The 22,668-nt window shown below is 49.3% G+C and overlaps 2 protein-coding genes across 7 annotated transcripts in view; one reads left to right on the top strand and one right to left on the bottom strand.

Moving 5' to 3' along the window:
• The first annotated feature begins 635 nt into the window (after nucleotides 1-635).
• Nucleotides 636-18,143, top strand: RNF225 (ring finger protein 225). 6 transcript variants are annotated; one of them, XR_014523124.1, is made up of 3 exons: nucleotides 636-895; nucleotides 14,902-17,009; nucleotides 17,487-18,143. XR_014523124.1 is itself a non-coding variant. In XM_083493416.1 (2 exons), the coding sequence occupies exon 2, from the start codon at nucleotides 14,950-14,952 to the stop codon at nucleotides 15,706-15,708; it is 759 nt and encodes a 252-aa protein (XP_083349542.1). In that variant the 5' UTR covers nucleotides 733-895; nucleotides 14,902-14,949; the 3' UTR covers nucleotides 15,709-18,143. The 6 variants fall into 6 exon arrangements, 4 of the variants coding, with proteins under 4 accessions (XP_083349542.1, XP_083349543.1, XP_083349544.1 ...); XR_014523125.1 differs by lacking the exon at nucleotides 636-895 and adding an exon at nucleotides 10,135-10,280; XM_083493416.1 differs by having other exon boundaries at nucleotides 733-895; nucleotides 14,902-18,143.
• Nucleotides 18,144-19,709: 1,566 nt separating this feature from the next.
• GABBR1 (gamma-aminobutyric acid type B receptor subunit 1) overlaps nucleotides 19,710-22,668 on the bottom strand; it is a 174,910-nt gene continuing 171,951 nt past the window's right edge. The window contains exon 24 of the mRNA XM_083491380.1: nucleotides 19,710-21,734. Coding sequence (XP_083347506.1) covers nucleotides 21,489-21,734 — 246 coding nt within the window. The 3' untranslated portion in view covers nucleotides 19,710-21,488. The remainder of the gene's footprint in view (nucleotides 21,735-22,668) is intronic.

Genomic DNA, 22,668 nt, shown 5'->3' with positions numbered 1-22,668 from the left:
ATTTCCCTCCCAGAGCTACAATTCCCAGAATCCCTCATGGAGAGGGAATGGTTTTTAACCACTCTGGGAACTGCATATTACTTGACTGATATATTAAGACTTTTCAGGCTTTGGTACTCTAGATCTAAGAACTTTGCCAGTGAATCTCATTTTTCAAACCATCTGAGGAAGAAGAGGACCTCTGGACCGCCGGTTGTAAACCACTGCTGTTCTCTTTGTGGGGTTTGTTCTTCCCAGTTGCTCTTTCCTCCGTGCACATCCTGCACCTCTGAAAATCAACATTTTGAGATTTATGACCAGCTGTAATAAATCTACAGGGGAGAAAAGGCGCTAGGTGGCAGGGGACAGCTTATAAAATGATTTAGGGTGGGTTGGGGGCTCCATCCCATACAATCCTTTGCACCCACTTTAATTTTCGGAAGAGCTCTTTCCTCACATAGTAATGCACGGCAAATGTGCTGCTGTCGACCTGCTGTAGGCCATGGTGACCAGTTTATAAGGACCGGTGTTGACAGGCCAAAAGAGCCTCTGTCCTGTGAGAAGGCTGGACTCTGCAGCTTGCAGTTGGTGTCGCGGCTGGAAGGAGGCACTCTGGGAACCCTGAGGAAGGATTATGTGCCGGCAAATTCCTCCCCAAGCAGCCTGAAGGAGAGAATGTGGCGACACCGGCTCGGCCACCCCTGCCTTGCCTCGCAGCAGGTGGAGCCCTGAGGTGGGGTGTGACCTGGGAATACATTCTCTCCAGGGGGCAGATTCCAGTGGCAGGGAGTGGCTGCGAGCAAGCGGGCGACTGGAGACACGAGAAGGCACCGTGAGACGGGCAGGAGCGAACCTGGCACTCAGCTAGCTGGAGACAGAGCTCTCTTGCAGGAAAACGTCTGCCGTTCGAGATCAGGTGAGGCTTTGTAAAGAACTGGCAGGGGTGGGCCAGGAAGGAAGAGGAGCTGCAGACAGATGGGCAGGAGTTTGCGGGGCTGGCAGAGATTGCGAAAAGGGCAAGTCCTCCAAAATGGGGCCAGCTGAGAGCAGAAGGTGCTCAATCCAGGAGCGAAAGAGAGGGAAGCCTTTTGATGTGGCTGGAAGCTGATTTCCGGGTGACACACAATGTGCTGAAAACTATTCCTAGCGATGCACTCAGTGGATGCTTGTTTGTTTTGGGCAATGGATATATTGGCATGCGATTGTGATACATTGGGTTTAAAACTGCCCCTCTGGGAAGGTGGTGGGCAACCACCCAATGCTGAGAACCTCCTCCTAAAAGCAGACAATGAATACAGTACAAACTTGCTTCTAGTCCCCGTGGTTCCAGGAAAACCTATGAAGGCCATTTCTGCTAATGGCTTAATATTTAGAATGGAAGTGGTAGGCAAGGAATGGTCGTATTGCATAGATAGGGATTTCAAACGTCTGCAATAGGGCTCAGTCCTGTTTGGAAGTCCCATCCCATAACAAGGAAATCCCATGGTGGGCATATGGGAGCTGTTTGTAGTTATCCAGCAGTGTGAGGGAAGTGCACTCTGCACATGCTCAGGGGCACTCCGTCACAAGTGTGCCCGACTTCACATATTGCATACTCAATCTGGGAATTAGTTTTGTGGTCTGTGGTGGGTTCCAAGTCCAACAAAGCTCTGTCTTTTGAGATCACTCCCTTGCTTGGTCTCTGCTTTGAGGCCCTGTGATCCAGGGAAGTGGCCCTCGTCGTGTTTTCAGGTGGTCCCTAGGACCACAATTGAAATAGTAGAGGAAGGCACTGAAGAGTCAGAGATTTCTTTGAAGAGGCTGTGCAAAAGAGAAAGAAAGAAAGAAAGAAAGAAAGAAAGAAAGAAAGAAAGAAAGAAAGAAAGAAAGAAAGAGCAAGCTAGCCTCTTCGGCAGCACCAAAAAAAAAAAAAAAAAAAAAAGGCTAGCCTCTTCAGCAGCGCAAACAGCAGCAGCCATGAAAACCTGAGAGCACTCCTGAGCTGTTTGCACAGTTCTCCTGTGTGTGTTTTGTGAGCAGATAGCTTTGCTTGATCAGGGCTATAGAGAGGCCGGTAGTGGAAAATTAGGGAGCCTTTCTGGAAAGCAGGGGCCATGGGGTGGGATGGAGGAATGTAGTGGTACACAAAGAACAAGGCAAACAGAATAACTCCTTGGCTCTGTTCATATGTACTGCCTTTGCTCTGCTTGCATCCCATACTCCACGCTTGAAGCCGCAGGTGAGCAATAATAGAGAAATACAGGACAATCTGTACATGGGCTTCAGGTGTCTTAAGGACAGTGCCTATTACTCATTTCCCTGGCTAAAACACTGTCCCTCTGTTACCTTTAAAGGAAGACTCTCTAGAATTAGTTTAGGATATCTTTAGGCGCCAGGCAAAAACATTCCTCTTCACCCAGAACAATCTATGGCCTTTTAAACTGGATGGCGGTATTGTTTTTATATGTTGCTATGCTATGTGTTTTTGTGTTTTTATATTGTCAACCATCCTGTGATCCTTGGATGAAGGGCGATATAGAAATTTAATAAATAATAAAAATAAAATCGCATTGGTGATTACACACCTGCACTAGAGTCCTCCAGGGCTGTGTATACATTTAAAACACATTCCTATTCCTCCTCTCACCCCATTAAAAAAAAATCATCTGAAAAATCCAATTAAGAAAAATCCTGTGAAAAAATTCTGTTAAGAGTGCTGATAATTGGATGATTTTTGTTGTAACTTTGTGTTACAGTGGTCTCTCACATTAAGAACTTGATTCGTTCTGGAGGTCTGTTCTTAACCTGAAACTGTACTTAACCTGAGGTACCACTTTAGCTAATGGGGCCTCCCGCTGCCGCCGCGCCACCGCCGTGTAATTTCTGTTCTCATCCTGAAGCAAAGTTCTTAACCCAAGGTACTATTTCTGGTTAGCAGAGTCTGTAACATGAAGCATCTGTAACCTGAAGCGTCTGTAACCCGAGGAACCACTGTATTGCAATTCAAATATGAATCACCTTCTAAACCGCTGTCTCCATGAGATCTACACAACCGTAGCTGTGTGACTATTCTTTAAGGAGAGGGGTATGTGTGATTTAAAGTCTACGCAGCCCAATTTTCAGTACTCCTTCCAAAAGTGTCTCGGATATGGTTTGCCGAGTCCTGCGAGGAACGGCTGGAAGCGCTGCGTGAGTTTAGCCTGGATGGTCGCCTTCAAATACCTGAAGGGCTGTCATGCAGAAGACGTTTCTCCACAGGTCAGAACTAGAACTAATGGGAGGAAATGGCAAGGAAGGAGGTGTTGGCTGAATCTTCTCAACAGCCCAAGCTGTTTGACGGTGCAGCACACAGCCCTTTGGAGAAGGCTGGACCTTCCTTCACTGCAGTTATTTAGGAAGAGGCTGGGCAGCTGTCCCTAGCTGCATCTTGCAATGCAATCCTGCGTTAGGAACACAATGGCTCCTACGTTTGCCTTTTGAAGGATGCCCTGTTAGTTAGGATAAGTTGCGGGAGTTCCTCACTGTCTCCTCTGGTACGGGGATCTGAGGAGGCAGAGATTTGTGTGTTTTTTGCAATATGCTTTATTGAGTTTGCTTACAGTGGTGCCCCGCAAGACGAATGCCTCGCAAGACGAAAAACTCGCTAGACGAAAGGGTTTTTCGGTTTTGCGTTGCTTCGCTAGATGAATTTCCCTATGGGCTTGCTTCGCAAGACGAAAACGTCTTGCACTTTTTTTTTTTAAGCCGCTTGAAGAGGCGCAGTTGCGACGGACCGTGCTTCGCAAGACAAAAAACATCGCAAGACGAAAAGACTCACGGAACGAATTCTTTTCGTCTTGCGAGGCACCACTGTATTAGTGCAGTGGTACCTCGGGTTGGGACGCGGGTGGCGCTGTGGGTAAAACCTCAGTGCCTAGGACTTGCTGATCATAAGGTTGGCGGTTCGAATCCCTGCGGCAGGGTGAGCTCCCGTCGTTCGGTCCCAGCTCCTGCCCACCTAGCAGTTCGAAAGCACCCCTAAGGGCAAGTAGATAAATAGGTACCGCTTTATAGCGGGAAGGTAAATGGCGTTTCCGTGTGCGGCGCTGGTGCTGGCTCGCCAGCTGCAGCTTTGTCACGCTGGCCACTTGACCCGGAAGTGTCCTCGGACGGCACCGGCTCCCGGCCTCTTGAGCGAGATGAGCGCGCAACCCTAGAGTCGGTCATGACTGGCCTGTACGGGCAGGGGTACCTTTACCTTTACCTTGGGTTACATACGCTTCAGGTTACAGACTCCGCTAACCCAGAAATAGTACCTCGGGTTAAGAACTTTGCTTTAGGATGAGAACAGAAATCGTGTGGCGGCAGCGGGAGGCCCCATTAGCTAAAGTGGTGCTTCAGGTTAAGAACAGTTTCAGGTTAAGAACAGACCTCCGGAACGAATTAAGTACTTAACCCGAGGTACCACTGTACAGTTATTCATTTCATTCTTCAAAACTTAAAAAAACCCAGAATAAAACAACATCTTTAACAGTGACTTTCCTCCACCACATTGCAGGTCCTGACTTCTTCTTTTATCTTTTTAACTGTGTCCATTTTCACCTTTTGATTCATTGATCTCACATGGCGTACATTATCCGTCTGTTAACTAGTTTGTGAAAATTACTCAAAGCGTATTAGAGGTTTTGTTTGGGAACAATGTTTTTCTAAGTATACTCTGTAACACTCCCATTCAGTTTTAAAATTTTGGTTTGTTTGATTTCTGATGGCCTCTGTCATCTTTGCTAGTTCAAAGTATTCACATCATTTAATTTGTCATTCTTCCTTCGTTGGAATTTTCTCTCCTTTCCAATTTTTTGGCAATCAACATTCATGCAGGAGGCAGCGATTTGTGTGCCATCCTGTGTTCACTGCAACCAGCGCTGTTTCCATTCCGCTGCAGTCTGGCTTCTGCTGAAATATACATTGATCGCAACTAATGTCATTCAAGGCATTTCAATGGAAAGGAAAGGGCCAAACCAATGCCAGGGAACAACATGGTTATTTATGTGTAACCACCTGCGGACTAAAAAATCCCAACAATCGCAAATGCCACCCACATTCATTTTCAGTGTATCTGAAGAAGTGTACATGCACATGAAAGCTCATACCAAGAACAAACTTAGTTGGTCTCTAAGGTGTTACTGGACATTTTTTTAATTTTATAAATATATGTTCATTTTTGTGGTTTCCGTCCCTGACCCTTGGGAAACATGAGAATTGCGGCAATTTCCAAATCCCATTTCCGATGTCCTGAGCAGTGGCGGAGGAAGCTGCTTGGGCACCTGGGGCGGCATGCCCAGGGGCAGGGCGAGCCACCCATAGGGGCTGGGCACACTGCAGGGCCTCCAGAGTCTGTTAGCCTCCTCCCACTCAGCCACCCTACAGCTGGTGGGGAGGCAGCGGGTGGACCGTTTGGGCAGCGCAGAGCCTGTGCGCGCCCGAGCCCCACGTCTCTTCTGGGACAGGCCCCACAGTGAGTGCCGCCTGGTATTTTGTCACCCTCCTCAATGGTGACACCCGGGCCAGTCCGCACCCACTGTACCCCCCTTCCTCTGCCCCTGGTCCTGATTCTAAAGAAGAGAAATCTGGGAAGATGGTGCCCCTGGCGTCTAAGGCATATGCTAAAAGCCAGCTGTACCATTTGGCGGTCTGAGGCGGCTGCCTCAGGCAGCCGACTTTGGATGTCATAAAAAGGCAGAAAGCTGTTAGTCATTCAGTTTATTGCTGTACTTGTACTGCCAGGGAGGGGAGAGGTACTTCTGGGAATCTGCCTCTGGTGCCCCAGATCCCTTGACCTGCCTTGAATATTAGGCACTTTGTCTTGGATCGGGGGTGTTATTTGTTCCTCTGCTGGCCCCCAAGTTTTCTTGGACTGGCCCTGACGAACGCAAGTGTACGGACATCAGCACTAAGACCTCATTGCAATACTCAGTCCCCTGTTTCAGTCTGGGTATTTGTAGTAATTGGCAGTTACAGTGTTTATTTATTTCATGAAATTTATGTACAGTGGAACCTCGGGTTACATATGCTTCAGGTTACATACGCTTCAGGTTACAGACTCCGCTAACCCAGAAATAGTGCCTCGGGTTAAGAACTTTACCTCAGGATGAGAACAGAAATTGCGCAGCAGCAGCAGTAGCGGGAGGCCCCATTAGCTAAAGTGGTGCTTCAGGTTAAGAACAGTTTCAGGTTAAGAATGGACCTCCGGAATGAATTAGGTAAGTATGTAACCAGAGGTACCGCTGTACTGCTTGAGTGTAAACCTCAGAGCGGTTTACCCCCCCCCCCAAAAGCAATAAAATTATCGCTAAAAAATTTAATACCAGAATCTAAAACATACGGAAAGTTACAAACCCCACAACAGAGCAGACTAAAACAAACTCATACCAACTTTCTAAACATCTAGGTAGTCTTGTCTAAATAAGAATGTCTTCAGCAGGCACCCAAAAATGATAGAGGCTGGTAATATTAAAGTTACTAATATTAGTAGTATTATGGGTTAAGATCCCTACCAATTACTGCAAGCCATTTACTGCAATATCTTTTTATCTGTATATTGCCTTTCATGCACGATAACAAAGTGGTGTGCAGAAAGAAAACATACAAGAGACCCACAAAATCCAGATCGAAACGACAGCCACTAGCTGGGGTGTGGAGAATCTTTTTCTGCCCAAGGGCCACATTTCATCTGAGGTGACACTCTGGGGTCCACATGCTGGTGGTGGGTGGAGCTAGAGATAAAAGTGGGTGGAGTAACTCATGTCATTTTTACCTTTGTACAGTGTGTGTGTGTATAAGCTAGCTTACTCCAGCCTGGGGTGCTATGGGAGAGGTAGTACCTCTGGTGGGGGACACATTGTGCTCCTTCTAGGGTAGTTTGTTCACCTTTGGTCCCCACCCTGTGCTCAGCTCTCACCTGCGGTTCCTGGAAGCTGACAGTGGCCACACCCCAGGAAATGGCTTTGACTGACTGGACAAACCAGGTGAGGGAAGCCAATGGGTCTCAAACCCTCAGTGAGTTAGGAATTTCCCTTGCATGCGAAGACAGGCTTTGGCAGATTGAACAGACGAGACCAACACTGGATCCAATGGTCAAGAAGGCAGTTTCTCCACATGCTGTAGAGGGACGTGAGGGGCAGATGGGGCCTGCCAAGCTGGGAAGGTAGCAATGGAAAACTCTGATGGAAACCTCCACTGCATTGAGGGCCATATTGGGGACAAGAAAAGGCTAAGGAGTAAACCCTACTACACAAATCTGGAGTTGAGGTCCCTAAGACGGTTAGCTATGTCTTCTTCCAGCATCTCCTGCAACCCAGCTGGTGCCAAACACATTGCTCTGCTTTCTGTTGGACCACATCAATGAGGCTGAGAGGGGAGTCTTGTCGTCTGGACAGTGGTTCTGCAGGAATGGTGCCTACTACAGAAAAGGCCATCTCTCTCCTTGCCACTAGAATAAGCCTCGTCAGGTCGAGGCACGACCAGGAGAGCGTCATCATCCTTTGAGGTTAGGGCAATTCTTTCTGGCTGTCAGTGGCTACTGGAGACCATTTTGTTTTGTTTTATTGACAAAGCTGCTTGTATGCCGCCATTCCATTGGTGTTGCTTGGGAATTGGAAGAAACCGAAAAAGTCGACGCCATTTTGAAATCTCTGGTGAAAACCAGTGCAGGTTCGAAAGGTTCCGTTGGGCATCTTGGTTCAAAAAAGATGCCTGCCTGAATCCAAACATGGAGGACAACCTGCGCCTTGATCTCAGGAACCATCGTGCAGATTTGGGTTATGATCCCTTAAAGGTAAAGGGACCCCTGACCATTAGGTCCAGTCATGGCCGACTCTGGGGTTGCGGCGCTCATCTCGCTTTATTGGCCGAGGGAGCCGGCGTACAGCTTCCGGGTCATGTGGCCAGCTTAACTAGGCCACTTCTGGCAAACTAGAGCAGCGCACGGAAACGGTGTTTACCTTCCCGCCAGAGTGGTACCTATTTATCTACTTGCACTTTGACGTGCTTTTGAACTGCTAGGTTGGCAGGAGCAGGGACCAAGCAACGGGAGCTCACCCTGTCGTGGGGATTCGAACCGCTGACCTTCTGATCGGCAAGTCCTAGGCTCTGTGATTTAACCCACAGCGCCACCTGCGTCCCTCTTAAGAGGTGCCCAAATGCGTAGAAAAGGCAGAAACGACTTTTCGAAATTTTAGTAGATGTGTGATGGTGGAGCAAGCGAATGAAACTCACCATCGCTCTAGAAGAGAGTGCAGAAGAGGCAGGTTGTGCATGTGGAGGTGACTCCTTTTGGTGAGTCTACCTGTTTGTTTTAAAAGCATCTTCATCCTATCCTGCTCTTCAGCCAAAGCAGGCTGCTCAAGCTGTTTGCAAGTAACAGAAACAAGGCAGTCCCTGCCCTGAGGCAGGCAATCTTAAAAACACAACACAAAAGGGGAAATTATTTCAAGGCGGGGAAAGAACAACAGGCGGCTTGGAGTTTAGGTGCAGTAGCAGCCGACTGGGATGGAAAAATCTCAAGGAGAGGCGGACAGATGCTGCTGGTCTTTCAGCAGTGCCAAAGGAGAGGCCTGCCAATCCCTTTCTCCCTCTCCTGAAGCCTGATGGATTGGAGCAGGTCTAGTTATTACACATCCATCTGACCCTATTTTTACCTGTCAAAAGCTGTCAAACATTATCCTCAAAATCCACATGTCATCATGGCACAGACTAAGGCCACCTTCGCACCAAACATCTGAAAGCTATGATGCCACTTTAAACAGTCAAGAATTATGGGAGCTGTTATTCATTAAGGGTGCTGAGTGTTGTTAGGAGACCCCCTCTATTCCCCTCGCAGAGCTACAATTCCTCGAGTGGTTTCAAAACTAATCTTCGCAGGGAATGCTAGGAAATTGTAGCTCTGTGAGCCAGATGGGAAGGCTGCAAAAGTTGGCACAGGTTTGGAGGGGTTCCAAATGTTGGGGTTCGTAGTTAATTTTACTGCGGATATGGATTTCCCAGCAACCCTCAGCACCATAAACAAACTACATATACAGAACATACAACCATGAACCTGAGAAGAGCTGGATCAGGCCAGTGGCCATCTAGACCAGCTTCCTGTTCTTACAGTAGCCGACTAGATCCTGTGGGTAATCCCCCAAGCAAGACCCGAGAGCAAGAGCCCTCTTGCCTCCTGCGATTTCCAGCAACTGGGATTCACTAGCAATTCTGCCCCCCCCAACCATGAAGGCAGAGGTCTAATAGGGATGAGGTCTAATAGCCATAGGGAAACGGGTGGTGCTGTGGGTTAAACCACAGAGCCTAGGACTTGCCGATCAGAAGGTTGGCAGTTCGAATGCCCGCGACGGGGTGAGCTACCATTGCTCGGTCCCTGCTCCTGCCAACAACCTAGCAGTTCAAAAGCACGTCAAAGTGCAAGTAGATAAATAGGTACCACTCCAGTGGGAAGGTAAATGGCATTTCCGTGCACTGCTCTGGTTCGCCAGAAGCGGCTTAGTCATGCTGACCACATGACCCGGAAGCTGTATGTAAAGCGAGATGAGTGCCGTAACCCCAGAGTCATCTGCGACTGGACCTAATGGTCAGGGGTCCCTTTACCTTTACCTTTACCTAAGAGCCATGGATAGACTTATTCTCCAGGAGATAAATACAATATTCCCGTTATGCACTCTTTCCCCCATCTGTATGGATTTTGGTACACATTCTTTGCCTCAAGAACTGTATTGAAAAATTTGTTGTTAAAGAGTGTCATCTGTTGTTCTGGAAAGTCGAAATCTGATCAATTTGGCTTCAAAAACAAACCGACTTCCGCTGCCACCCCTGGTTTCCAGGCTCAAATGAGATGAAGACAGAAAGCGAGAGACAAAATTTCAATAATTCTTCCTGTCAGGTTTGAGATTCTCATGATGTGGAGCTTCCGGACCCCCAAGCAGAGGACAGGGAGCATATGTGCATGAATTGGGGGGTGGCAACATTAAAAAAGGGAGAACCCAGCAGCCCCTTCTGTGGTTCCTTTAACAGTAGCTTTCCATCTTTGCCTTTAGCAGGTGATAACGCTTATCTCCTTTCTGTGAAAAGCTTTACTTGCCTATCTGAGCAGAGCAGGGTCCTGTTAAACTAAGCCACAAAAGTTTTTTCCCCCTTCCTGCTCAAATTGGCAGCACTAGAGAGTTGCCAGAGGTTCGTTTGCTCATGAGATTATTCCGGATTTTGAAAGGAAGAGTTTGTTACAGGAGAACAAGGATCTCAAAGGCAGAGTAGATGTTCTGTCTTTCAAAACACAAGAGCTCCTTAAGCTGATGGTAAGTCCCGAAGTAGGATGGGGTGTGCTTAGTGGAACTGATAGGGGGTGGTGGAAGGGGGGGGGGAGGACAATCAGATGGCCAGGTGTCCTGGCTGCTCCTTTAACAGTGGGGCAAAACAGGGAATGGTGTAACCTGCAGCTGCTGGGCTTCCCCTGTTCTCTTAAAGTTGCAGCTGTCCTCTTTTGCACCTGGCTTACTACCCCAGCTGGGAAGAAGCAGTCATGACTGAGTTCAGCATGCTGTCTTGAGATGAAATGTTTCCAGGAACTTCACAGGAAACGGAGAAGGGAATTTCTCGGGGTGGAGAGGGGGTGACGCTTTGCAGAAAGCCTTTGCAGCCCTTGTTTTTAGCATGTTTCTCAATCCCACAGGGCTCTGTGCCCCTTCCGAACCTGTGCGCATGTATGTCTGTGGTAAAATGTATAAGATCAAGCTTGCCAAACCAGTTCCTTTGTCCCAGGTAATGGCTTTGGCTGGGATCCCGCTTAGATTAACACACCTTCCCCCAGCCCTGTGGAGGAGGATGCTGGCTTCCTAGTGAAAGCGGCGTTTGGTGGGTCCATTCTTGTGGAACATTTTTTCCAACAGAACAGGAACCTGTGGCTATCCCAGTGTTTTGGACTACAACTCCCATCATCCTCGACCATTAGCTGTCCAACACCTGGAGGGCTGCAGGCTGCCTCCCCAGAGATTTGCTGGAATGTGAGGAGAAACGTCTACAGTGGTACCTCGGGTTACAGATGCTTCAGGTTACAGACTCCGCTAACCCAGAAATAGTACCTCAGGTTAAGAACTTTGCTTCAGGATGAGAACAGAAATTGCGCGGTGGCAGCGGGAGGCCCAATTAGCTAAAGTGGTACCTCAGGTTAAGAATGGTTTCAGGTTAAGAACCGACCTCCAGAACAAATTAAGTTCTTAACCCAAGGTTAAGGGGTCAGCCAACTTTTTCAGCAGGGGGCTGGTCCACTGTCCCTCGGACCTTGTGGGGGGGCTGGACTGTATTTTGAAGGGGAAAAAAGAACGAATTCCTATGCCCCACAAATAACCCAGAGATGCATTTTAAATAAAAGGGCACATTCTACTCATGTAAAAACACGCTGATTCCCGGACCGTCAGCTGGCCAGATTTAGAAGGCGATTGGGCCAGATCCGACCTCCGGGCCTTAGTTTGCCTACCCATGATCTACATGGTTAATGACCCAAGTTAATGACCCAAGCTTAAGAAGCCTGCCTCAGAAGAAGCCTAGTCCTTTGGGGTGGCAATGCCAGGCCCTTCCTTTCTGGAAGCTGTTCTGTATTAAAATAATGAGCAGGATAATTCTGCCGTTCCTGCTAAGGATCAGAACAGCTTGAGAAGGCTATGGATTGGCAAACCAGAGAGGAATGGCAAACCAAGCTGATGGACGATGCCGAAATGGCAAAACTGACCGGAAAACTCAGAAACCAAGAGGACAAAAACTTTATAAAAAAATTGGGGGGGGGAATTAGAAGTTATTTAGGAGACCACTGTAAGCAGATGGAAACACTGGCAGGATTTTGATTTCACTTGTAGTCCCACAAATACCGTGGACAATATAGAAAAGTTAAGAGTATGGAAGAATCTGCAGTTGTAAATGTTCAAAATGGGACCCCATGGAGGGAGTGGGGGGAAGTCGCGAGAATCAGAGAGGAATCTCTGTACATGGATTTATATTTGGATTTTTATAACTTTGTAGTTGTAAAACCAAATAAAAATGATTTCAAAAAGAAAAAGAGAAGGCTGTGGTTTGGGATTGAGATGCCTTGTTTATAGGGTAGGATGTGGGGGGTTCGTGGTAGTGCCGGCGGTGAATGTTTAGAGTCAGTGAGATGCACTTGGATTATTATAGCAAAGAGGGCAGGCTATGGTAGCTGATCTACGCCAGATAATATTTCTGCAAGTGACGGGATGTTTTTGAGGGACAGCAGAATCATCATCTTGCACTCGGATCCTGCCTCTGGGCTTCTCAAAGGTATCTGGTTGGTTGCTATGAGAAAACAGGAAGCTGGGCTAGACTTGCCATGGGCTTGATCCTGCAGGCTCTTCCTCTTCCTCCCTTTCATGTTCATTGTGACTTCTGAGCAGAACCCTGTGTGTTGACAGACGGTATGCATGGTATCTTAGTTGTGGAAGTTGGCAAGAGAAGATGAGAGCCGCTTTTTGCACATTCAGTCACATACTCTGCAAGTGTCCTGGGAAAAACAACAGGGCATCCCTACCCCCTGCAGGAGCATAGCAGCCACTTTGGGCGCCATGATCTTGCATGATTTTGTGCCAAGATCTCCTCCCCCCCCAAAAGTGCTTTTTTCCAGGGCCATAATCTTGTGGCGCTGTGGGTTAAACCACAAAGCCTAGGACTTGCCGATCAGAAGGTCGATGGTTTGAATCCCCATGACGGGGTGAGCTCCCGTTGCTCGGTCCCTGCTCCTGCCAACCTAGCAGTTCGAAAGCACGCTAAAGTGCAAGTAGATAAATAGGTACCACTCTGGCGGGAAGGTAAACGGCGCTTCCGTGCGCTGCTCTGGTTCGCCAGAAGCGGCTTAGTCATGCTGGCCACATGACCCGGAAGCCGGCTCCCTTGGCCAATAAAGCGAGATGAGTGCCGCAACCCCAGAGTCGGCCACGACTGGACCTAATGGTCAGGGGTCCCTTTACCTTTACCTTTAATCTTGTGCAGCGCTCTAAAACTCATGTTTTGAGGCACTGTGCTCTCATGCAAGAGCATGATCCCCACTCCACAAAAAAAGCTTGTATTTTGGGCTCTGTGATCTTGCTCGGCCAGGAAGACACAAGTCCCAGTTTGGGGACTGAACATGTTGGAGGATATGCAGTCACACAATGTGTGGTGTCTGAACAGCGGCAATAAAAGCTCTCTTCGTACATAATACAGGAAGTTGCCTTATAGATGGTTAGGCCATTGGTCTCTCTATCCCAGTGCTTCCAACACCAGTGTTGGGGAATATCTGTGGCCCTCCAGATGTTTCTGGACTTCAACTCCTGGCCAGGGAGGATGGGAGTTGTAGTCTGACAAGCCATGGGTTCACCAACCCTGGCTGGCTGAGACTCTGCTGGATTTCACACAGGGTTTTGTTTCTTGGCCCAACCTGGAGATGTCGTTGGGCATTGAACCTGGGACCTTCTGCATGCAAAGCTACCCCTGAGCTATGGCTGAATCGCCTCTGGGAAAGGGCATCACGGTTACCAAGGGGCTGCATGTCCAGCCCAGGTCTCAAGGTCACCTGCTTCCTCCCAGCTGTAGAAGCTCCTTGCACAATTAGAAGCCTGAACTTAGGGGGCTGAAAATTGTAGGGGGAGTCTGCATCAACAGAGAAGGTTCCTTGCTTCAGATGTCATCCCTTAGCCCCTGAAGGCATGGTGCAACTTCGGGAGCTGGACTGAAACAGCAGGCCCTTTTGTATTAGTGTTGCTCCTCCGTACGAGTAGCGCATAAATAGGGCTGCAGTTTGAGGGTGGCACAAATCAGACTATTGTTCTTGTTATGTACTGAGTTGAAGAGGATCCGAAAGGCAGCAGTCTGGTTAGTCCTAGAACAATAGGATTCAGAATGCAGCAGTCTGATTGGTCCTAGAACAATAGGAATCAGAATGCAGCAGTCTGATTGGTCCTAGAACAATAGGATTCAGAATGCAGCAGTCTGATTGGTCCTAGAACAATAGGATTCAGAATGCAGCAGTCTGATTGGTCCTAGAACAATAGGAATCAGAATGCAGCAGTCTGATTGGTCCACAAGAGCCACCCAATCCAGCTCCAGGTGGAAGGGAATCTGCAACCTGATTGGCCTACAGGAGAATCCCAGAATTAGCCAATCACTTGGGGCCCATTGTGTAAATAATGTATATAAGGCAGACATTCTGGGGGAACTTCCATTCCTCCACACTACTATGAGCTGAATAAAGAGCATGAAATCCGCTCTCGACTCCATATATTTCAATTCTCAATTCCTGTGTTCCCCTTGGTTGAACCCTCAGGGTCCCTTCCAGCTCCACAATTCTATGATTCTACTAACGCTGGCAAGCATAAAATATGTCAGACGTGATTCTAGATTCAGGTAGGTAGCCGTGTTGGTCTGACGCAGTCAAAATAAATAAGAAAATTATACCCAGAACAAACTTAGTTGGTCTCTAAGGTGCTACTGGACAGTTTTTAAATTTATTTCGAATATGTCAGACAGAATGTGTAAGAGAGATTAGGACCATTTGCACGCTCTTCTCTGAACCCACTGGGCTCCCACCACTGGTTTGGGAAGTGGTGCAGCCATGAAGATTAGACACAACCCATCTCTGCCCTGTCATGCTTTACAAAATGCTGTGCTTTGATGCACCCCCACAAACACAACCCTGGCTTTAACCCCAACTGAGAACGAGAATCGCTCAGCTGCCTTTTTTAGCCCTGCGCCAACTTTTAATGTGGTTTGTCCGGTTTCCCCCATCTGGATGCCCTTTCATGGTATCTCCAGATACAGTGGAACACCTCCCTTTTAATCCACATCGGGGAAGGTGGCTCCTGTACCAGTGTGGTTGTGCGACCCCTTATCACCGGGGGTAAATATTTGGCCTCTCTCTCTTTCTCTCCTTTCTAGAAATGTCAACACGGGCCCAACCCAAGACTCTGGGGCGGCTGAGCCGAGATGCTGCCTGCTGATGCGGAACAGGAGGCCTCGGCCTCCGGGCGCAGCGTGGGGGTCAGTGAGGCCATGGACCAGCCTGACGTCAGCTTCCAGCCTGAGGCCTCGGCCCAGCAGCCGGCCTGCAAGGAGGAGAGGCCCAGCGCCGAACCCGGCGCCCTTGACTGCGTTATCTGCTTCACCCCTTACGACCGGCTCTTCCGGCTGCCCAAGGAGCTGAGCTGCGGCCACATCTTCTGCCTCGAGTGCCTGGCGCGCATCAACGTCTCTTCCGAGGATGTCAACGCCCTCACCTGCCCCATCTGCCGGGCCCCCACGGCCTTCCCCTCCCGCAAGGGGTTGCCGGGCCTCCCCACCCGCAGCGACCTCCTGGAGCAACTCTCTTCCATGCCTGCCGTCCCCCCGGGCTCCGTGCGTTTTGACCGTCGCCGGGGGCTGCTCTACCTGCCGGGCAGGAGCCGAGGTGGCACCCCAGCTGGGCCCAAGCCCGGGACTTCCCTCAACACCGTCAGCCTGAGCGTCGACGTTGGCAGGCCTGCGCCACCAGGAGCCAACCGCAACCTGGCCCTCTCAGGCTGGCCGTTCTACGTGGCCTTGGCGGTTGCCCTCCTGGTTACCATTGGCTTAATTACCTGTGGCATTTACATATTTTTGATGCCGTCCATGTACACGGTTTCCATGGGAGACCCACACCATAGTAACCAGAGTCTTGGGCCAGTGCCGAACTTGACCTCCAGCCCAGCACCTGGTTCTGTACCCTAGGGCTAAAGAGGGGCGAAGGAGAAAGGGTCCCGCTTGCCCTCTTCCTGTCTTCCAGTTGCCATTTGTAGCGGCTGCACCACTTGTAGCCTCCGATTGCACAGAGGCTGCTTGCCTCGCTCAGAAGCAGGATACTGGGGGAATTGCCACGTGTCCAAGACTGGCTGAAGCTGTGGAGGCACTTGCACTTTACCACTTGAATTGCTGCTTGAATGACCGGAAGAATTCCCACCACAGCCATCTGGGGCCACGTTGCCTCAATATGGCGTAACATGCCTTAAGTTACCGTCTATAATCTCGTCGCTGCGCTCAGAAGCAGGGCAGTCCAGAGAGAACAAATCCACCTTCTCAATGCAAAATGAGTAAATGTGTGAATAGGACTATTGGGTTGGTCCAAGAAGGCGATGGCAGAACCCCGAGGTGATAAGACTTGCATATGATTTCTGGAGGAAGGGGATAAGGGGTTGCTTTTTGGGAAAACTCTCCTGCATAAAAACATACCAACCTGCATAGTAGGAAAACTAGTTCAGCAGCAGGTGCGTGAGGACAGAACTTTTCCCTCCTTGATGTGCTTGATTTTTAACTTGGGACAAAGGAAAACAAATGAAGATGGGGACCAAAGGGGCACAATCCACTCTACCATCTCTGTGTGTAGAGTTTGCAGCATAGGCTCTAGATCTGTGTGTGGGGGGGGTGAGGGTGGGGAAGTTAACTTGGCCAGGGGGCCTCTCCCTGATCAGCCTCACCTCTCTGCTGCTGCCCATTCACTCACCCTGTCCATCACTGCCCTGGAGGAGAGGGCAAGGGGATTGGAGGCGGCTGCTTCTCCTTGGGCCAGTCCCTCTTCACTTGCTTGGCGAGGGGGTTCCCAGGGCTTTGGGAGTCAGCAGCGGTGGGGTCCTAGCTAGGGATGTGGGGCCCCAGCAGATGCTCAGCAATGCTGACTCCTTGTACCAGGGCAATGCGGGTACGGCTCCTAAGGGATGACCCTTTCTCCAACTTAATTAACATGCACAAGGACGAGGACTTGACAGCCTAAGTGCGCATGCTTGCAACTTGGCATCATGTTGGAGGAATGGACGGACTCGCTTGACTCTCACATTCGCAACAGCTAGCAAGACAGCCAGCTTGCTTTCTGTGTCTTGAACAGCTGCATGGCCAGCAAAAATTCAAATTGCATAGCTGTGGCGATAGGTTGGTGGTAGTGGCTTCACCTGTTAAATTTCTACCTGCCACACAGCAATTAAAGGCACAGGAGCCCTGTGGGGGTGGGGGCAGCCCAGCACAAGAGGAAGGATAATCCGGTTTGGATTTCATAGAATCATAGAATAGAATAGAATCATAGAGTTGGAAGAGACCCCAAGGGCCATTGAGTCCAACCCCCTGCCAAGCAGGAAACACCACCAGAGCACTCCTGACATATGGTTGTCAAGCCTCTGCTTAAAGACCTCCAAAGTAGGAGACTCCACCACACTCCTTGGCAGCAAATTCCACTGTTGAACAGCTCTTACTGTCAGGAAGTTCTTCCTAATGTTTAGGTGGAATCTTCTTTCTTGTAGTTTGGATCCATTGCTCCGTGTCCGCTTCTCTGGAGCAGCAGAAAGCAACCTTTCTCCCTCCTCTATGTGACATCCTTTTATATATTTGAACATGGCTATCATATCACCCCTTAACCTCCTCTTCTCCAGGCTAAACATGCCCAGCTCCCTTAGCCGTTCCTCATAAGGCATCATTTCCAGGCCTTTGACCATTTTGGTTGCCCTCCTCTGGACACGTTCCAGTTTGATTTGGGATTTCTGTCTCCATCACAGAGTCGTCATAACTTGTTATTGGACTTAGAGGGCAAAATGGTTACAGGAGAGACCAACTTGGCTTGTTTTGGTGCCTTTTTAAGATACAGAAATAATCTGGTAAAGCACAGAAATGATCATGGTTGGCTGCCAGTTTCCTGCAGACCAGATTCCTGTCAATGTCACGCCAGTGGGGGTACCATTCAAGAATTGGCAACCTGATTTCGCACCCACTCAAATTTAGTGCTCCAGCAAATTGTTTTCCATTTTATATTTCATGTCTTGCTTGTCTGCGCTGGGCAGCTGGGCAAGAGCCAACATGACTTCCTCCCCTAAGTGATGCTGCTGGTCCAAAAACTCGGATATTCCTCAAAGACATAACCATATTTTTTAAAAATGGAACCACTACCAGCACAGGCCCACAGGTTTCTAAAGAACCCCTTGAGGATTTGTTCTGGATGGATACTTATGGATTTCCATGAACTGATCAAACTGATCTCCACTAACTAGAAACCTTGGGACAAAGGCTGAAAGCTTGATTATGGACACTTCCCATTGTTTCCCACGGGACTGATTGAAGGGACTCCCCAAATATTTGTCTCCCCCTCCCTCTTTGTCTCCCTCCCCAATAAAATTTGTTTTCCAGAACAGTATTCCGTTTTTTAAAAAAGTTTAAAAACCCTGTGATTTCACAAATGGAATATAACACAGACCAATGTAAACATGCAGAGATATATTGCATATAGAAGAGGGCAGGATATGGGAAAATGTTAAGGCATGTGGGATCTAGCTTTTTCCTCTGCTGGAAGGGGCACCACACATAACCAGGTATAAAGAAATGGCACATGGGCCAAAGCTAATTGCCTACCTCAGCTCCTGAAGCTCACACTGGGACAACCTGTATATGCAGGTACAAAACTACAGGTGTGTTACTACAGATTCTAACAACAAACTTTAGGGAAGGGGAAACCTCCTTTGTTATTGCTGTTCTTATGACAACTGGGAAGCCCTTCCTGATCTACTGCAAATCACTCAGTAGATCCCCCACTGTACTTTCTTCTCCGCCTGCTCTAGAGTTAGAGCAAGACTACTCTAGTGATAAGTTGGGTGGCCAGATTCTTACGGGCTGAATGATGAACACAGACAGCTGTCTATGCAAAGAACAGAATATGATAAAGGTAAAGGACCCCTGGACAGTTAAGTTCAGTCAAAGGTGACTATGGGGTGCAGCGATCCTCTCGCTTTAGGCCGAGGGAGCTGGAGTTTGTCCACAGACAGCTTTCCGGATCATGTGGCCAGCATGACTAAACTGCTTCTGGCATAAGAGAACACCGTGACGGAAACCAGAGTGCATGGGAACACTGTTTACCTTCCCGTCACAGTGGTACCTAATTATCTACTCGCACTGGTGTGCTTTCGAACTGCTAGGTTGGCAGAAGCTGGGACAGAGCAATGGGAGCTCACCCTGTTGTGCGGATTTGAACCACCAACCTTCCGATCAGCAAGCCCAAGAGGCTCAGTAGATTAGACCACATCCACACAATACAGTTAAAGCAGTTCCCAGGAATTTTTGGGGTAAGCCATGCCTGTTACAAGTGGTATAAGAGTCATGGCTTTCCCCCAGGGAATCCTGGGACTTGTAGTTTGCTGAGTGAGCCGGCCACTTAGAGCCTTCCTTCACAGCTCCTCCATGCTCCCCTACAAGCATCTTCCATTCCTGCTCACTCACCCACCCCTCCACCTGAGTTTTTCCATCAGCCTGGCTACTGTAGGGCTTAAGTGACAAAGCATATATTGTGCATGGATCAGAAGCCTGCATGTGCAGCTTCTGTTTAAGCTGAAGACAAGCACACCTTTTTCAGAGCCAATTTGGAAGCAGCCTCGCTGCCTTTGAATCCAAGCGCACCTTCCTTCTCCCAGAGCTGGGCTCTGAAAGAAAACGAGTTCTGCAAGTTTGCAGCAGCAGCAACAGCCGGTTGTGGCCGGTGCAGATTGGCTGGCCCCTCCGATGTCACCAAGAAACCTCCTCCGCCCAGTCACCAGAGCAGCTTTGCGCTGTCCATTCAAGAAATTAAAGCACACTAATTTAGTGAATGGATAATTCATCTACCTCTTACGAGCAGCAGCACCGCTACCCAAAGCTGGTGCAAGAATAGAAAGATGGAGCACAGGTTGGGGAAATTGTTTCTTTCACAGATGACACGAGAGCCCAAATTTCATATTGTATTATTTTACTCAAGAACATCTGCACGCTGGATGGGGACACCTGGCAGGCACCTGGACTCCCCTTCTCTCCCCCGCTCCCCTTGGCAGCACCCACTGCTCCCACCCACATCTGTTGGGACAATAAAGTGCTCAGATTGGAAAAGTGTGGGGAGAAACAGGTGCTGACGCATGCATGCTTGCTTGCACACACACACACACATACACACAAGCTACTGGTCGAAAGGGAGCTGCTGACCCACATTTCCCTAATATTCACCAGCATCCTGCCCAGCTCTTACCCTCCCTGTGGCTTCAGATCCTACATTCCTGGTGGGGTGAGAGATGAAGGCATTTCTGCAGAGTCTGGCAGAGAGTGCAATGCAGGCAGCAATCTCGTAGGCAGAGCTCAGAGTTGGCAAGCACACTGGAGATGCCTCTGCCCACCCCATGCGCCGAAGAGCGACGCTTCCCTATGAACTTTGCTACAAGGTGTTTGTGTCTTCAGTGGCTGACAGCTGCCTCTGAAAAGGAAGCAACCTGCTTGGTTTCAGCCTTCTTACACAGTCTCTGGATGTACCCCTGGGTGTCTGGATAGGAGCTTCTCACTGTTTAAGAAGTGCATTCTGCAACTGAGAATGTGCAGGGATGCTGCAACTTCCACCGCCCTACAAGCTGACTGCACTTGATCCCCACCTCCTTAACCTATGCCTTCAGTCTTAACACACGTAGATGGGACTAGGTTGCAGTCACGCACAATCCTGCGCTCGTATGCGCAAGCATCAAGGGAGGTCAAAATGAGGTTCGATGGCCTTGTGCAATGTGGCTTACATGCACAACCACTGGAGGAATGAATGTGTGTTTGTGTGTGTGTGTGTGTGTGTTTCTAGTTCCCAACACAAGCAGCCACAATCAGACTGGGCAGGGGGCCTAGTTTGACCATTTCAATGCCGAATGATATACGAAACCAATCCGTTGTAGTCTAACTGCGTGGAATTGTTCGGGGGTTTGCACAGTACAAAAACGCTTTGGCCGAGCTGTGCAATAGGCTGGCTTGGCCCACAAGTAAACGGATTATCCCTTTTAATACTGTTCATACAGGCCGACTGTCTCAGAGCTACAGTGCCTACCTTTTCCAGACAACCAGCTGTGCCTGGAAGCGATATGCTTGTGGGAAGCAAGGAGGGAAAAGCTTCCACTGGTAACTGCAAGCACAACTGTCAATTGCTATGCTGCAGCTGAACTGTACTTTGATTGGGGCTTCTGTAGGCAGCAATAGCCAAATAGCTGCATGGGAACAGACACTGCAGGATGCAATTGTTCAGAGTCTTGAGAGATTTACACACACACACACACACACCCCACCACAAAGAGCCACAGAACCCTTATTTCTGCCTGATGCCTGATGCACACCGATCTTTTCAGAGAGGCACATTTGTCAAGTCACCAAGTGTGCATGTGCATTTGGGGAGGGGAGGGGCAAAACGGCGGTGTCCCCTGCAATCCGCTACTTCTAAAACAAGTCTCCATAGAGTTGGCACCTGGATTCCAGGTTGAAGGGGCACAGGCAGGTGGACGGACACAAAGGTATTTTACAAAAACCAGAGGTTATGATTTCTCTTCTTCCCTCCCCCCTTAGAAAACGAACGAAAGAACTCTGAGCAAACTCCCCAGCCGGCTGTACAAGTCCCTTCCCACTGGTTCCGTGAGCCTCTGCCCCGACCTGCCTTGGCTGCGCCGGCGCCACCCACCCTCCTCCCCTTCTCCGTGTCGCTTGCCCAGGAAAAAGTGTCACTTGTAGAGCAGGTGAACGCGGCTGCCGTCGCAGTTGTTTCGCCCCAGCTTGTCGGCCTGCTCGGCCACCAGGCAGCGGACGAGAGGGAGGCTGGGCTGGTAGAGGTTCGGGGCGGTGGCTGCCGAGGCCGAGGCCGAGTTGTTGAAGTGGTTGTCGGCAGCACAGTTGGAGGAGCGCCGCCGGGACCGCAGCTGCTGCCGCTCTTTCAGCTGCTGCTGGAGCTCGGAGACTCGCTCTTCCTTCTGTTGGGTTAAAAAAAAAAAAAAAAAAAGGTAATGGATCCCTGGACAGTTAAGTCCAGTCAAAGGCGACTACAGTGGTACCTCGGGTTAAGTACTTAATTTGTTCCGGAGGTCCGTACTTAACCTGAAACTGTTCTTAACCTGAAGACCACTTTAGCTAATGGGGCCTCCCGAGGTACCACTGTATGGGGTTGCGGCACTCATCTCGCTTTCAGGCTGAGGGAGCCGGCGTTCGTCTACAGACAGCTTTCTGGGTCATGCGGCCAGCAGGACTAAACTGCTACTGGCGCAACGGAACACAGTGATGGAAACCAGAGCGCACAGAAACGCCACTTACCTTCCTGCCACAGCAGTACAGTGGTAACTCGGGTTACATACGCTTCAGGTTACATACGCTTCAGGTTACACACTCCGCTAACCCAGAAATAGTGCTTCAGGTTAAGAACTTTGCTTCAGGATGAGAACAGAAATCGTGTTCCGGCGGCGCGGCAGCAGCGGGAGGCCCCATTAGCTAAAGTGGTGCTTCAGGTTAAGAACAGTTTCAGGTTAAGAACGGACCTCTGGAACGAATTAAGTACTTAACCCGAGGTACCACTGTACCTATTTGTCTACTTGCACTAGTGTGCTTTCAAACTGCTAGATTGGCAGGAGCTGGGGCAGAGCAATGGGAACTCACCCTGTTGCGGGGATTTGAACTTCTGACCTTCTGATCAGTAAGCCCAAGAGGCTTAGTGGTTTAGACCACAGTGCCACCCACGTCCCTTATTTTTGGGGAGGGGCAAGGAGGGGAATCAGGTGGCTGCAAGTGACTTAGAAGCGTATATGTCAATACCCCCAGGGCTGCCTCTCTTTATCCAGGACTCCGCGTTCATAATCTGAGGCTGTTCTTTGTGTGCCTCCTCTGTGTGAGGTCCAGAGGATGGCAAGATGAGAA

Source organism: Podarcis liolepis (genome assembly GCF_965112155.1).
Source record: "Podarcis liolepis genome assembly, chromosome: 2".
NCBI classification, from domain to species: Eukaryota; Metazoa; Chordata; class Lepidosauria; order Squamata; family Lacertidae; genus Podarcis; species Podarcis liolepis.
Note: the sequence above shows the minus strand (reverse complement) of the source record. Positions and strands in the feature narration are given on the sequence as shown.

Bases quoted from the DNA above. Each gene is read 5' to 3' on its own strand.
- RNF225 (XM_083493416.1), top strand. From the start codon at position 14,950: ATGCTGCCTGCTGATGCGGAACAGGAGGCCTCGGCCTCCGGGCGCAGC.